The sequence below is a fragment of the Sinohyriopsis cumingii genome, chromosome 17 (genome assembly GCF_028554795.1).
Source record: "Sinohyriopsis cumingii isolate HCF-2022 chromosome 17, ASM2855479v2, whole genome shotgun sequence".
NCBI lineage: Eukaryota > Metazoa > Mollusca > Bivalvia > Unionida > Unionidae > Sinohyriopsis > Sinohyriopsis cumingii.
This window is the reverse complement of record NC_142977.1, coordinates 46,565,282-46,578,357: the sequence shown is the minus strand read 5'-3', so window position 1 is coordinate 46,578,357 and position 13,076 is coordinate 46,565,282. Positions and strand designations below refer to the sequence as shown.

Below are 13,076 nucleotides of genomic sequence, written 5' to 3'. Positions count from 1 at the left end.
TAACAATAACATTGTAAAAATATCCCCAAACATTGCTGGTACTCAACCTTTGGCATTTTTTATACAGGTCGCTTAATATACAGAGGTCTGGTTAGTATTATTAGAATTTCCAGGACAAATTTGAGCAGTTTTGGCAAGGTATTGTGGGTAATTCTTTTGCAAGGCACTCTGACCCTTTTTGAGTCCAAATATGTGACCAGGTCAATGAGTGGGTAAGTTTAGAATATCTGATGTGCTGGATGTCATCTTCAAATGACACTTCCAACCACAACTTTAAAAAAATTACCTCCCTAAAATAAATGAAGTCTTATGTTGTCAAGGTCATTAATCATTATTTAGACCTACTTTGTTGGCAAAGTGGGTATATTAGATTTGTCTGTGTCTGTCCATACCTATGTTGGTAGGTTTAACAGTACTTTTAATATATTGTTGTATATATTATGCAGAGTAAATGGGAGATAAATGCGGTTCCTTGGGACAGCAAGGTATCTATGCCACACTCTGTAAATGCAAAACTTTTGTACTATTCAAACTCCAGTTATCAAACTTAACTGGTGAATTATCAATGAAGTAAAGATTTTTTTGCAGTAAGGGTTCCAAATCTACCTGCGACCTCAGGGGACCAGGCCAGGGTTTAAGCTAAGAAAAATATGCACTAAATGCTCTTTCTATTCTGTTAATTATGCTTCATTTTGGTACAGTTTGTAAGTTACTCAATATGTATGATACAAAAATGTTGTACACAACTGGTCTCATGGGTATAAGGGGGTGTCCAAGGGAGATAATGGAGTCAAATTATAAGACATTACCAAGACATGTTGCTCGGGGTGATCAATCAAAGATTTACAAGTATTTTAGCATAAAATAGATTTTTATCCTCTGACCCCTGCATAGCAGTCAAACAGCCAAAACACAGAATGTCATTAAAACATGTTGTGGATATTAAATTCAAAACTTCTGAGATCCTTGTATTTCAAATACTTTCTTACTGTTCAGTATACAGAATTCTAACTGTCAATGACATCCCTATTGTATGTAGACTGGATGTAATTTTTTCCAAACTTTCAATGCAACTCCAGTTTCACTACAGTCATCCTACTCAAAGCTTCCATGATGATGGAGTCAAAAAATATATATCTGGTCTTTCTTCTCTGTGCATGAAGTCGTTTATTTTTGTTTGGGTACAGCTTTTAAATATCTCAGGATAACATAATGTGATGACTTTTATTTGGCACCAAGAGTCATGAAGTTGGAAGTAATTAGGGTCAAAAAGGTCATTAGCAAAGCATATCATCATGGTTTTAATCAAAAGCTTTTGATGGTTCTTTAGCATAGCACGGAATAAATTTTAGTCTGGAAAACTGACAAAGGTGTAGAACAGAGATACGGCAGATTTAAAGAATTTTTTAACATACTCTGTGTAGAAGGTCTGAAGAGTTTACTTTGGTTTCTTATGATGAAAGTAGGTTATTTGATGCCATGGCAACTGGAGTATAATATGCCCTTCCCAAGGATGCAGCAGTTGACTTTGACTGATCCAGCTGTAATATGTGAATTTGTACCTTTTGCATATGAAGTCATCATAGGGACACATATCTTGTATGTAATAGACTTTAGGTTCTGGTCTCTAGGCCACTGTCCAGGTTGGAGATTGTGAGTTCACTGTGGCATGAGTATATGTGGAGATTTGTGGTAAGGCATGCAAATTTATTTACCTCTGACTATTCCTAGTCTGGTAAAGTAATATTTTTAGAAAATAAGAAGAATATAATTACTTCATCTCTTTTAACCTTTATGTATGCATCTTGTGTTTCCCAAAAAAACATTAGTTCATTATGGCCCTTATCTCAAGTGGTCAAGTTTATCCAAGCTCTCTTGCATACACATAAGCAATAGTTTAATAGAATTTTTCCTAGTAAATTGTGTTTCCTCAATAATACTTGCTCTATCATAATACCTTAGAAAAACTACTATTACCTTACAATTCCAGCCCTACCAGGTTAAACATTTTAGCTAAGAAGCTAGAAGTTACCTGCACACATAGATGACAGTTAGAGTGATCTCCCCTTGCTACAAGAAGTTGTGACAAAGCTTGTGAATACTTCAATTAATACTGAAGTATAGTGCACACTTTCTGTATATATGTAAAACTTGGAGGGTGAATGTGTACTATGATCAAGTAAGTGTTATTTAAGAAACATTTTACTATTAAATTTTGGTTCCTTCTCCAAATATGTCACTTAATCATAAAACCATAGGAATGTAGGTCAGAGGTGGAGGGAGTTACACCCCCTTCCCCAGGAGAGGCTATCTGTCGTATCCTAAAGTATTTGAGGAAGCTTCTTGATAGATAACCCAGCTGGAATATAGACTCCGTATGCCAGAACGGTTTCTGTAAGGAAAAGAATCTCCCTCGAATCTAGGGGAAGTCGGGAAGCAGTGCACTTAGGAACCTTAGTAAACTGTTGCACAGTGGAAATATAGCCTTTTGGGATGAAAGATCTCGGAAGTAAAAGCTAAAGAATGTTGACTTTTTTCTACATCCCATGGCAAGTATAATGTCAGCTAAGGAAGAGTTTCACTCAAATGCAATGATTGTTGTAACTGCACGAACATCGTGAGCTGAGATGCGTAGCAACTTCATTTGATTTGAGGATGTCCAATATGTGAAGCAGATGGCCCATTTTATCTAGGACAAGAGTTTGCCCTCCTTGAGAGGTAAGATGCGGGATCTCCCTCAATGCACTGCTCTGATCTTTTCAGGTACCTCTTCAGAGCTCTCACTGGGTCCCGTAGATGACCTTAAGATAAGGTGCCCAAAGCAGACTGAGGCTGCACCACAAATGTATGATTTGCTATGAACGGAGCCTGTTCTTGGCAATGAAAGCTGGGACAGTCGTGAGCGACACTGCCCCATTCTGTCATATGCGAGTGAAAACTGAGGGATGATGCAGCCATTCCATTGTATTATTTGATTCCTCTGGGAGATGATAAAACTGTGTTCAGGACGCAAAGTACTAACTGTATGGAAAAATGGGAGCCAGTCTGGAAATGGGTGAAGATAAAATAGAGTATATATGGGTTTGGCTGGCCAGGATTGGTTGATAATGAAAGTTAATATTTTAGTAAAAAGAATTTGAGAGCTTATCCTAGTTGTAACTGAACAAAACAGACATTGTTTTATTGATGGAATTTCAGCCTTTTAACAGTCTTGAGTTTGGAACACTCATTGCTAAAATTAGCACCTGACTCTATGGTGTGGAATTCAAAGCACATGTTTCAAACATGTAGGTCCAGAAAAATCTGTGGTTTATATCCCTGTCTCTACAAAGAAGCTGTCATCCAGGATGCATCTATGCTGGTAAATATAGGGTTGATCATGGGCACTCAGAAATTTAAAGTTATTGAATTTTTTATATCATGGTGTCTGCATAGGTTTACTATAGTAACTGAATAAGTACCCAGAGTTCTTCAGCTTGTTGGAATACAGCCATCGATACCAAGTCCAGCGTAGAACGCATTGCCACAAGATTCTGTACCAGCTGCAGTGTGTTACTGAATCCCTTCTAATCTATATGTAAAGAGTATGGTTTTGTCATCCCAATGCTGCAGTGTCTTGGTAGATTGATGAGGTGAAAAACTGAAGAGTGGGTCTTATTGAACCTCCAACTAAAGTTTGATGCAAGGCATTGTTGTGGGGAGAAAAGTCAGCTGACACTTGGATCTGTATTGTTGATGTAGGCAGTCCAAAAGGTCAGCAACTCTACCAGACTGGGGAAGCAATTTGAATGCCTGTTTGTCCTTCTTGAACAATATGTCAACAGATGCTGGAACTTTAGACCATGCTGTTGATGGATCAGGAGGCAGAAAAAACTCTGATGGTAGCAGCTGGAAGACCTCAAATAAGACCTCTTAGGAAGGCATAGCTACTCTCTTGACATAGTGAGATCTAACGAAGGTGAGGGCACTTGCAAGGTTTCATTGTCTCTGTGTGAAGGTTGTGATACTGATGTATCCTTTGCTATCTGCGAAGGAGCTGGTGAAAAGAGTCTGGGGTGTTTGTGATTCTCCATGCTTGATGAACATCCTGATTGTGATACTGTTATATCTTGACAGTAAAGAAATAATTTTCCCAGCTGAGTAGCAAAGGCTTGAGAACCATGTAAATCAACCTTCTTTATGCACTGTAGCACTAAGCTGGGGATATGGTGCATTGAGTGACCAGTAGCAAACTGTGTGCTAGGTCGATCCATGAAAGTACTTGTATGACATAGGTGTGGTAAACTGGACAAAGATCTTTCATCTGTATGGTCAATTGGAGTGGAGACCTGTTCCAATCAGAGCCATATGGCAGAGTCCAGTAATGGTCGAACAGAGCCATCTTAGTTGGCATGGTTGTGTCCAGCTCAGTAAATTAGGATGGAGTATGGAATATCTGATCCAAGTTACTAATCCATACATCTTAAGTGTGAGACAGTAACTGAGATGGTTTGTTGTAAGCTCGATCTCAATCAATGGCAGAAGAAAAAGAAAATGGTGACCGAAAAGTCAAACCCAAGTGGTAAGTGGCCTACTGGTTCTCCTAAAAAAGTTTTTCCTGATGTGGCTCTGAGACAGGAGACAGAGCTGAATTTTTCAGAGCTTGAATCTTTGGTTGCTGAACTGTGTGAAGTGTGATATGCATCAAGAAGCAAGTCATTCACCGCCATGACATCAGCATGTATACTGATGACATCATCGTCCTTCAAGGTGTGCTTTTTTGTCTTCCTCTTTTGTGCCCCTACCACAGCCTGCTGACTTTCAGTCCACGAAGTGCAAGTCTGATATATATGTGTAGACTGGCAACCAGAGCAAGCTACACATGTAGGGTGGTTGTCAGTCCTGTGTTTGCAATGTTTACGAAGCTTATATATGGTCTTGCCCATGGTCTCCCATGTAAGACACAACAGCACAGACAATATATATATATATATATATATATATATATATATATATATATATATATATATATATATATATATAGGTGCATGCATCCTGCTTTAAGAAATCAGAGTGTATATGTACAGAGCTACACATTATGAAAATCTACCCTAAAAGGGATAATCTGGCAGCCAATACGAGTATGGAGCATCAGTATTGATACTCATGAAGTGGATGCTAATATCAATTTTAATAAAAGTGATCCATTGGAAAGGTAAAATCATTGAAGCATTGCTTATAGTGCTTATGAAATAGATGCTATACTAGACTATTTATAGAAAACTTACCTTTATATATCCAACTGCAGTGGAAACTATACAGCAATATATCAGAGTTTTCTAGAGCACACACATACCAGAATAAAGCTACAGTAATGTGAGGGGATGCACTAGTGACCCATGCAGTTACATACCATGTGTGTTAAGACAGCAAAGTTATAATTCAGAGAAAAGTCAGAGAACTTTGTTATCAAAAGAAAGACTTAAGAAAGCTGAAAAATTGGAACACACTTCCTTTCAAAGAGACCATTCTTCCATCTCGCTTAAGGAAAACTTTCAAAATACATGTGTGTGGATTGCAAAGCTTCTGTCTGAAGACAGCACACTACTCTATTTTGGGTTTAACACCATTTCTCAGTGCAAGATAGGCTATACATGGCAGCCAGTATAAGTGGAGGAGGAACAAACAGTGAAAACCCCAGTAAGAACTACTGATCCATGGGAAAATACTAGCAAGCTTTCTCACATACCAACACTGATTGCACCTGAGACCTCAACCCATACGGACAGAGGTGAGATGGCAGTGTTAGGTAAAGGTGTTTTTAGACCACTCAGCCACTGGGGTTCCCCACGAGCAGTATCTGGAATATACACGGGATTTCCCTGTATCAATAGGAGATCATTCTAACTGCCACCTATGTATGCTGGTAACTATTGGCTTCTTATCCAAAAAATTTAACTTGGGAAGGCTGGATCCGCAAGGTAGTACTAGTTCTTCTAAGGTATTATGATCGGGTAATGTCTTTTAAGAAGAAATTGTCTTTCATGCAAGACTCTTATCATGTATGTATGGTACTGTACACAGATGTAGAAAAACTAAAAATTCATTTAACTTTGCTGAGAATCCTATGATGCATGTATGTATGGTACTGTGCACAGATCTAGGAAAACTGAACACAATCTTTCAACACTGCTGAGAACCCCATGATGTATGTATGGTACTGTGCACAGATCTAGTAAAACTGAACACAATCTTTAAACATTGCTGAGAACCCTATGATTTATGTATGGTACTGTGCACAGATCTAGAAAAACTGAACGCAATCTGAGAACCCCACTTCTGTCAGTGCTGCCAGAAAGTATTCTCCTGGACTTGCAATGTCTGACACCAAAAATTATTTAGTTCTCTTGCAGGAGGTTCCATATGGAATAGGTAAACTTAATCTGAGTCATTTAGGTGATGTGGTAATGGAAGGCTAGATGGAAAACATTTTAAAAAATTTACAAAGAGAAGATAAACACTGTAACTACCTCAGCATCTCCATTGAAATCAGCAAAATTCAACACTCGGTCAATCAACATACTGTGATCACCTGGACCAAGTTGTACAGTAAAGAAGTCTTCCAATTTCTTCACAAAGTCCTCCAATGTCATACCTTCCCATACTTCACTGGAAGATGGTTCTGTGTGGTCGTTGAATTTCTTTGTCTGTTTTGAAGCTTTGACTATTGTGTCCTTCCAGCGAAAAGTCTAATTATAAAAGAAAAGAACAATACCCATATATCTATACTTGAAAAAATTTGTTTTTAAAGAATATGCTAAGTTAAACTCTCCATCAATAACTCGCACACCCTCTTATAACATGGGGTAAATCTCATTTTGTTTAAAATTAGAAAATACCCCAAAATTGGAGAGGCAATTGGCTGTTGCTGTTGTTGTTTTGGGTTTAATGCCATTTTTCAGTGACAGTAGGCTATACATGGTGGCCAGTATAACGGAAAAGCAAATTTTTAAGTAAGTTATGTTTCTTCAAGAATACCTACCCAATCACATTACCGTAGGAATATTTGCATGCTACAAGCGAACCCAGCCCTGCTAAAAGACAAAAAATTGTCTTTTCCTGTCTGTTTCAAATAGACAAAGGCAATAACTCTTGCCCATTATTTCCACATGGCACTGCTAGTTTTTAGCTGAGCGAGATACCATCAAAGATGCTCACATGGTGAGGTGGTTGGGAGGGGTTTTAAGTAGTGTGACTGGGTAAATTTTCTTAAGAGAAACATAATATTTACTTAAAAATTTGCTTTCTCCTTCGAATATATACCACAATTACAGGACACTTGGAGAATAAGTGAGGAGAGAATGCTGAGCATCTGACATCTACCTCATGTATCCTTCTAGGGATGATTAGCTGGATTCACCAGTTCTCCTAATTAAGCAAGCAATAAAGCTTTTGGGTCACAAGAACTGTGACCCTTATCTATGGTTAAGAAGATGAAGACTGAAATCGTCTTACACAATTTCACTGGCAAATCAAGCAAAGCTAACAGGCTGAGTTGACTGAAACTAAATCTCTGAGATGAAAGCTTGAGAAGGTTGACTCTGCATGCCAGTCAACAGCTTCTATTATATCTAAGATCGAAAAGTTATGTTCAAATGCAAGGCTCACAGAGATGGCTTTAATCTCACGAGCATTAATCTTCATTTAGCGACTCTGATCTTTGAGACCTCAGACTATGCCGAGCATATAACCAACTTCAGCCACGCAGTAGTGTGACCCCGCTATAACATGGTAGTTGGGAGCCATAGAACCCAACTATGTTAAAGACTGAACCTTGTTATAAGCAACCAGGTCAGTTAGCTGAAGAAAATGATGCATGTGCCCCAAAAAATGGGGTTGGGGTTGGGTTTAGGTAATAAATGCAGGCACAAAATATGTGCTTCATTGGCACAGTTATCATCTTAAATTGATGCATATTAAATGAGAAATACACCTGTAGTGATAACAAAGAAGACATATATAATATTTTACTTATTCAGAGAACCACATATTGGTTCATATACATGTATAATGTTTATATATACATATTTAATGTATAGCATGAGTAGAGTATCAATACTGTGTACTCACCTGCAAATCTTGTCACATACATTGAATCCACAATAGACTAATTCCACTGAAAATATGTACACACAGATTTAAAATATTCAATAATTTTGTCACAGGTCATAGAGGTCTGAATTCAGTGGAGAAACATAGCACAACCACATAATAAAACATATTTACTTTTCAGTATGTCCTAAGTCGGTAAAAGTTTGCGTTTTAAGCTGCCATCGGTAGCTTTCCTGTAAAAAGGAAACTTTCATGGCACAGTAAAAGTGTTCCAGTCATGTTGGAAAATGAAACAATCTGTCAGATTCCATTGCTTCTTTTAAATTTAGGTCCCGATTTCTTTTGAAGAAAGGTTCTTTGTTTTTAGAGAAGATTGTAGTCAGCTTTTTTTTATGAAGGGTGCATGTGTTATTGAAGTCACCGCTAAAGGACAGCTTTAGAGAACCAAACAAATGCCCATTGTGCTGTTGTGGCGGCAACATCAAATAATTTTATTGCATGATTGAGACTGATTTTTTTCCCATCTGCTCAGTACGTTTTCATAACAATCAGAGCTTCAAAGGTAATGTTTTCTTTAAAATCTCAGCAAACTATTTTATCTGGGTACATTTAAAAAAAAATGAATTAGCCATCGTATGGTCAACTGTATTTACTGTTCTTCCCTGCCTATTAAATAGACAAGATCTTGTTGGGTTTTTTCTTATTTTGTAATTTTTTTACATTTGTGGTAGTGGAGTGATGCTGCTTTCCATGCATGTGTCAGAAATTTAAAGAAAGGGTCAATCGATGATAGAGATGCAGGTGATCTGGTCTGATGACAAGGATTACTACAGAAAATGTGAAGGATTTAATTCTGAGTGAAGAGAAGAGGAATTTTACTTACCATCTACATACAAATGTCAGTCTATGTAAATATATTAATTACTAGCGAGTGGCCGAAAATCTGACAAAAGATAGATTATGAGATAATGCCTTGTACAGTTGATCTCTGCTACCAGAAATGTAAATTTTAAAAAAGGTGATATCTCAAAACATACTGTACACATGCTAGATGTCAACATAAGCAAATTATGATTAACAATGCACTGTTAAGATGGTTTGTCAATATGGACAAAAAAATTGTGTATGTAACAATAGATAAATTTCAGTGCACTTTATATAAACTTTGCAGCTTCCTTTCATGGGGCCTCTGAATTTCTCCACTCCAAACCAATGGTTGTATATACAAGTTTAAACAGCCAATAAAATATAGTTGCTAGATGGTATATTTTGCCGCCAATAAGGGAAAAAAAATCACAATATGCGGCATTGCTGAAGCCCTGTGCGATCCCTGAATAAACTTTGTAAGTTATTTTTCGTACTTTTGAGAAGAAAACACTATTTTTTCATGTACAAGAAAAATACAATTAAAAATTTCAGAAGCCACACCACAATTGTTTTGTATTATTCATACCCATGTACAAGAAAAATATGTGTATATGAAATTTTGTGTTATAACGGAGCGTGCTATAGTGGGGCACACTGTAAGGGCTTGAGGCACTATATCCTGTTTCCTGGCTTTCACAGGGAGGAAGAGGCATTTGCGCTTGCCACAACTTGTCTCTGTGTGTTTCAAGTAGTGCTTGAGAGCGTGAACATTATCGTGCATGGCTGCTGCTCTCAACCTGTCTATAGATGAGAGTGAGCAATTGATGACCCTTTGGTTACCGATGGACAGTAACCTGTTTTTGGCTATAAAGCCTCGTTGTGTCAAGAGGACCACTGAACAGTGTGATTTGAGATGAAGATAGTGTGGGTTAATAGAAAGGGCATATAGCCGCTAACCCTGCATACAGAAACTTAGGCTATCTGGAAACATCTTTTGTATGATTGTAACTTTAGCAAAGTGTGGGATAGAGACTCTAAATTACTCGAATTGAGCCATTTGAAAACCAGTGACAGGTTCCATTTTGGAAACAGCAAGGGATTTTGGTTGAATGAGATCAAAATTGGCTAAAAGATCTGAAAGGTCCTTATCATGCCCAATATCATGTCTGCCATGATGCTGGAATGTGGAGCCAACTGTTTCTCCTCAAAGAGCCAGAGAAAAAAGTCACCCAGAGGGATTTACGCACTCACAGGGAGGATGTTACTGTTTTGGCACCAGTCCCTGAAAATATGTCATTTTCCCTCATAGGCCTTCAGAGTGGAGGGTCTTCTTGCTCTCGAGATTCTCTTCACAATTTAAGGTTTAAATTGTCTTGCAAGGATATCCTGACAAGAGCCATGCATGCAGAGGAAGACAGTCTGGGCAGAGATTGAATACTCATGACCGTGGTTACAGGAGAAGTTTTGGGATGGCTGGGACCTTCATGGGCAGATCTTTCACTAGATTGAGTAGATCAAACACCCATAACTTGTCACTAAGATCCCTGTATGATCTATCTGGCCAGACCAATTCCACAAAAATGTCTCCATGCTGGAATGGCTGTACAGCTGGTGATGTTGGGACAGTTGGTGTCGCCTGGATAATAAGTAACAGTGCGGCAGTATTAAGAATTGGATCCAACAGATCCAGCACGAACACCATGCGCCCTGACTTACCGCCCTGAAGGACATGCTCGGACCTGCAGGTAGACTTACGCCCACTGGGCTGCCTAAAATTAGGGGAATACCCACTCCAAAAAGTCAGAAAAAGGTACAGGAGCAAGCAAGGAAACAAAAAAGAGTAAAATGTGCCCTGACGTCAGGAGTTACATCTCCTGTACCAGACAACGCATCTGTACCCTTACCGCATCTTCTTCCCCACCAGCTGCTGATGTAAATATGACCATTGTTTGCATCTGACATACTTTAGAGGAAGGGGGATCCAGTGTCCTACACAAGATTTGCAATGAAGGTGTATTTGGGATGAAGGCTCAGAATGGAATAAGTCTTTCATTCTTTCCCCATTGCTGCCTTTTCAATCACTACGGCCCGGGTGTTTTATGACCAAGTGTTACATATGTTGCATCGTGATGATGATGTACATTTTATACAGAAAATGCAGGAGTCATGGTTATCATCCCTTGCCTTAAATTTTTTGCACTTTAAGCACTTGGATGATATTCCAATGAAATGACGCAAGAAAAGAAGATTAATGCAGAAACTAGTAATGTATCTGAAATTACTAACTCGCTAAATCACTTTCATAAGTGAATAGTGAAGAGTGTCATTTTAGAAACATATGACCATGCTATGAACATATGCAAAATGCATAGTTTAATAAGTCTAACAAAATTCTATCAAAACAGTGTAAAATAAGAAGAAACCAAGCATAAATGATCAATGTATCACCTTAGAACTTGCTAATATAATATATAATATACGAACAGAGTAAGCAACAAAAAAATGAGTCAAAGTCACACTAACTCATAATTTAAATTACCTTGCAGAATGTCAATGATAGTGTGATGGGATGGGGTTTTGAAAAGAAAAAGTTCCTAAAGTTGACAAAATCACTCAAATTTGGCAGAAAAAAAATAATGAATACAACCTGCAGTAGAGTTATAAATCCTCACAGTAGATCCAAAAAGAATGCTGGATGGGCCAATTAGAATTCAAAAACAGCTTGGATTGTCTGTTAGAGAAGAAGCTGTATGGTATGCCCAGTACAGCAGTGAAGCTAAAAACTAGCGACACCTAACAGTGCCAAGTAGAGGTAATTGGCAAGAGTTATTGCCCTTTGTCTATTTGAAATAGACAGGAAAAGACAATTTGTCATCTTTAGTAGGCTGGATTGGTAGCAGGCTAATATTCCTGATGCAATCTTTCTCACACACCCACATTGGCCTAGCCCAAGACTCAAACCCACACAGACTGTGGTGATATGGCATTGATAGGTAAAAGTGAGCACTTTAGACCACTTGGCCATCTGGGTCCCAACCGAAGCAACTGGAGTAAAGTGCCTTGCCCAAGGACACAATCCAGTAGCTGACCCAGGCTGATTGATGATTCAAACCAGCATCTTTTCGTCGTGAGTTCAGCATGCTAGCCAATGAGCCACTACATCTCCCCTCTGTTGTAGTAATACAATGGCAAATGAGATTATATTTTGAATATGTCTTGTGTGTTGTAATCATTTGCCATTGAGACGTCTGAGAATGTAAATGTTTTATCTTAATCTTAGCAACTCAGAAAACGTCTTAGATATAGTATTTTACTTAAGTACAATTAAAGTTATAAAAAAAGCTGTTTTTAAGAAAAAGAAAATGCACATTTTACATTTTGCTAATTGTGACAAAAGGCTGAAATTATTTACTTTATGGCAGAAATATTATAACTTGGAGCACCAATGATTAAATCTATTCATAAAATGAAAAGAAAATACATTCTGGCTCATAAAAATGCTAACCAGTTTGATCATATGACTTCAAATATGTCAGACTTTTCATTTATTTCTTATGACAGAGTGTGATATTACATAAGAAGTATAGACAATTTTATATACAATTTTATATGGGTTTTATGAAAAGCTTTGTTCATGCTATCAGGCAATAAATAATCTGGCATAAGATAACAGTCAATCACTAAAAAGTTCTAGATGTTCCATTCACATTTGAAATGATAGTACTTAATCACCATAAAAACACTCACTCAAATAAAGCCATATAATTTACATACCTTGAATTAGTTGTGGTCTTTATGCCATTACCGACATTCAAAAAGATATGACTAATACATTGTGCACTCCTAATGAAACAAAACCCAAATGAAATCTTGAAATCAGGAGATAGGCAATCCAGCCACTCATGCCACATCTGTGCAGATAGTGATATCAAGTGGATGACCATGCACTGTTATGTTGGATGTTGGCCAAGAGAGATCCTCCCATTTACTGAGATGGTACCACATGTAGTCTAAAACTTTTATCATCTGGTGTAGTAGATAAAATTTGGCTGCCACTGGAATAGAAGGGTCAAGTGCTGTTGGCTCACAAACAAGTGACCCAAAACAAAATATGTGGC

The 13,076-nt window shown here is 37.8% G+C and overlaps 1 protein-coding gene across 1 annotated transcript in view; it reads right to left on the bottom strand.

Moving 5' to 3' along the window:
* Window positions 1-13,076, bottom strand: part of LOC149778539 (divergent protein kinase domain 1A-like) — a 34,780-nt gene that overhangs the window by 4,460 nt on the left and 17,244 nt on the right. Inside the window, exon 5 of the mRNA XM_089939438.1 lies at window positions 6,510-6,728. Within this exon, the coding sequence (XP_089795564.1) occupies window positions 6,510-6,728 (219 nt within the window). The remainder of the gene's footprint in view (window positions 1-6,509; window positions 6,729-13,076) is intronic.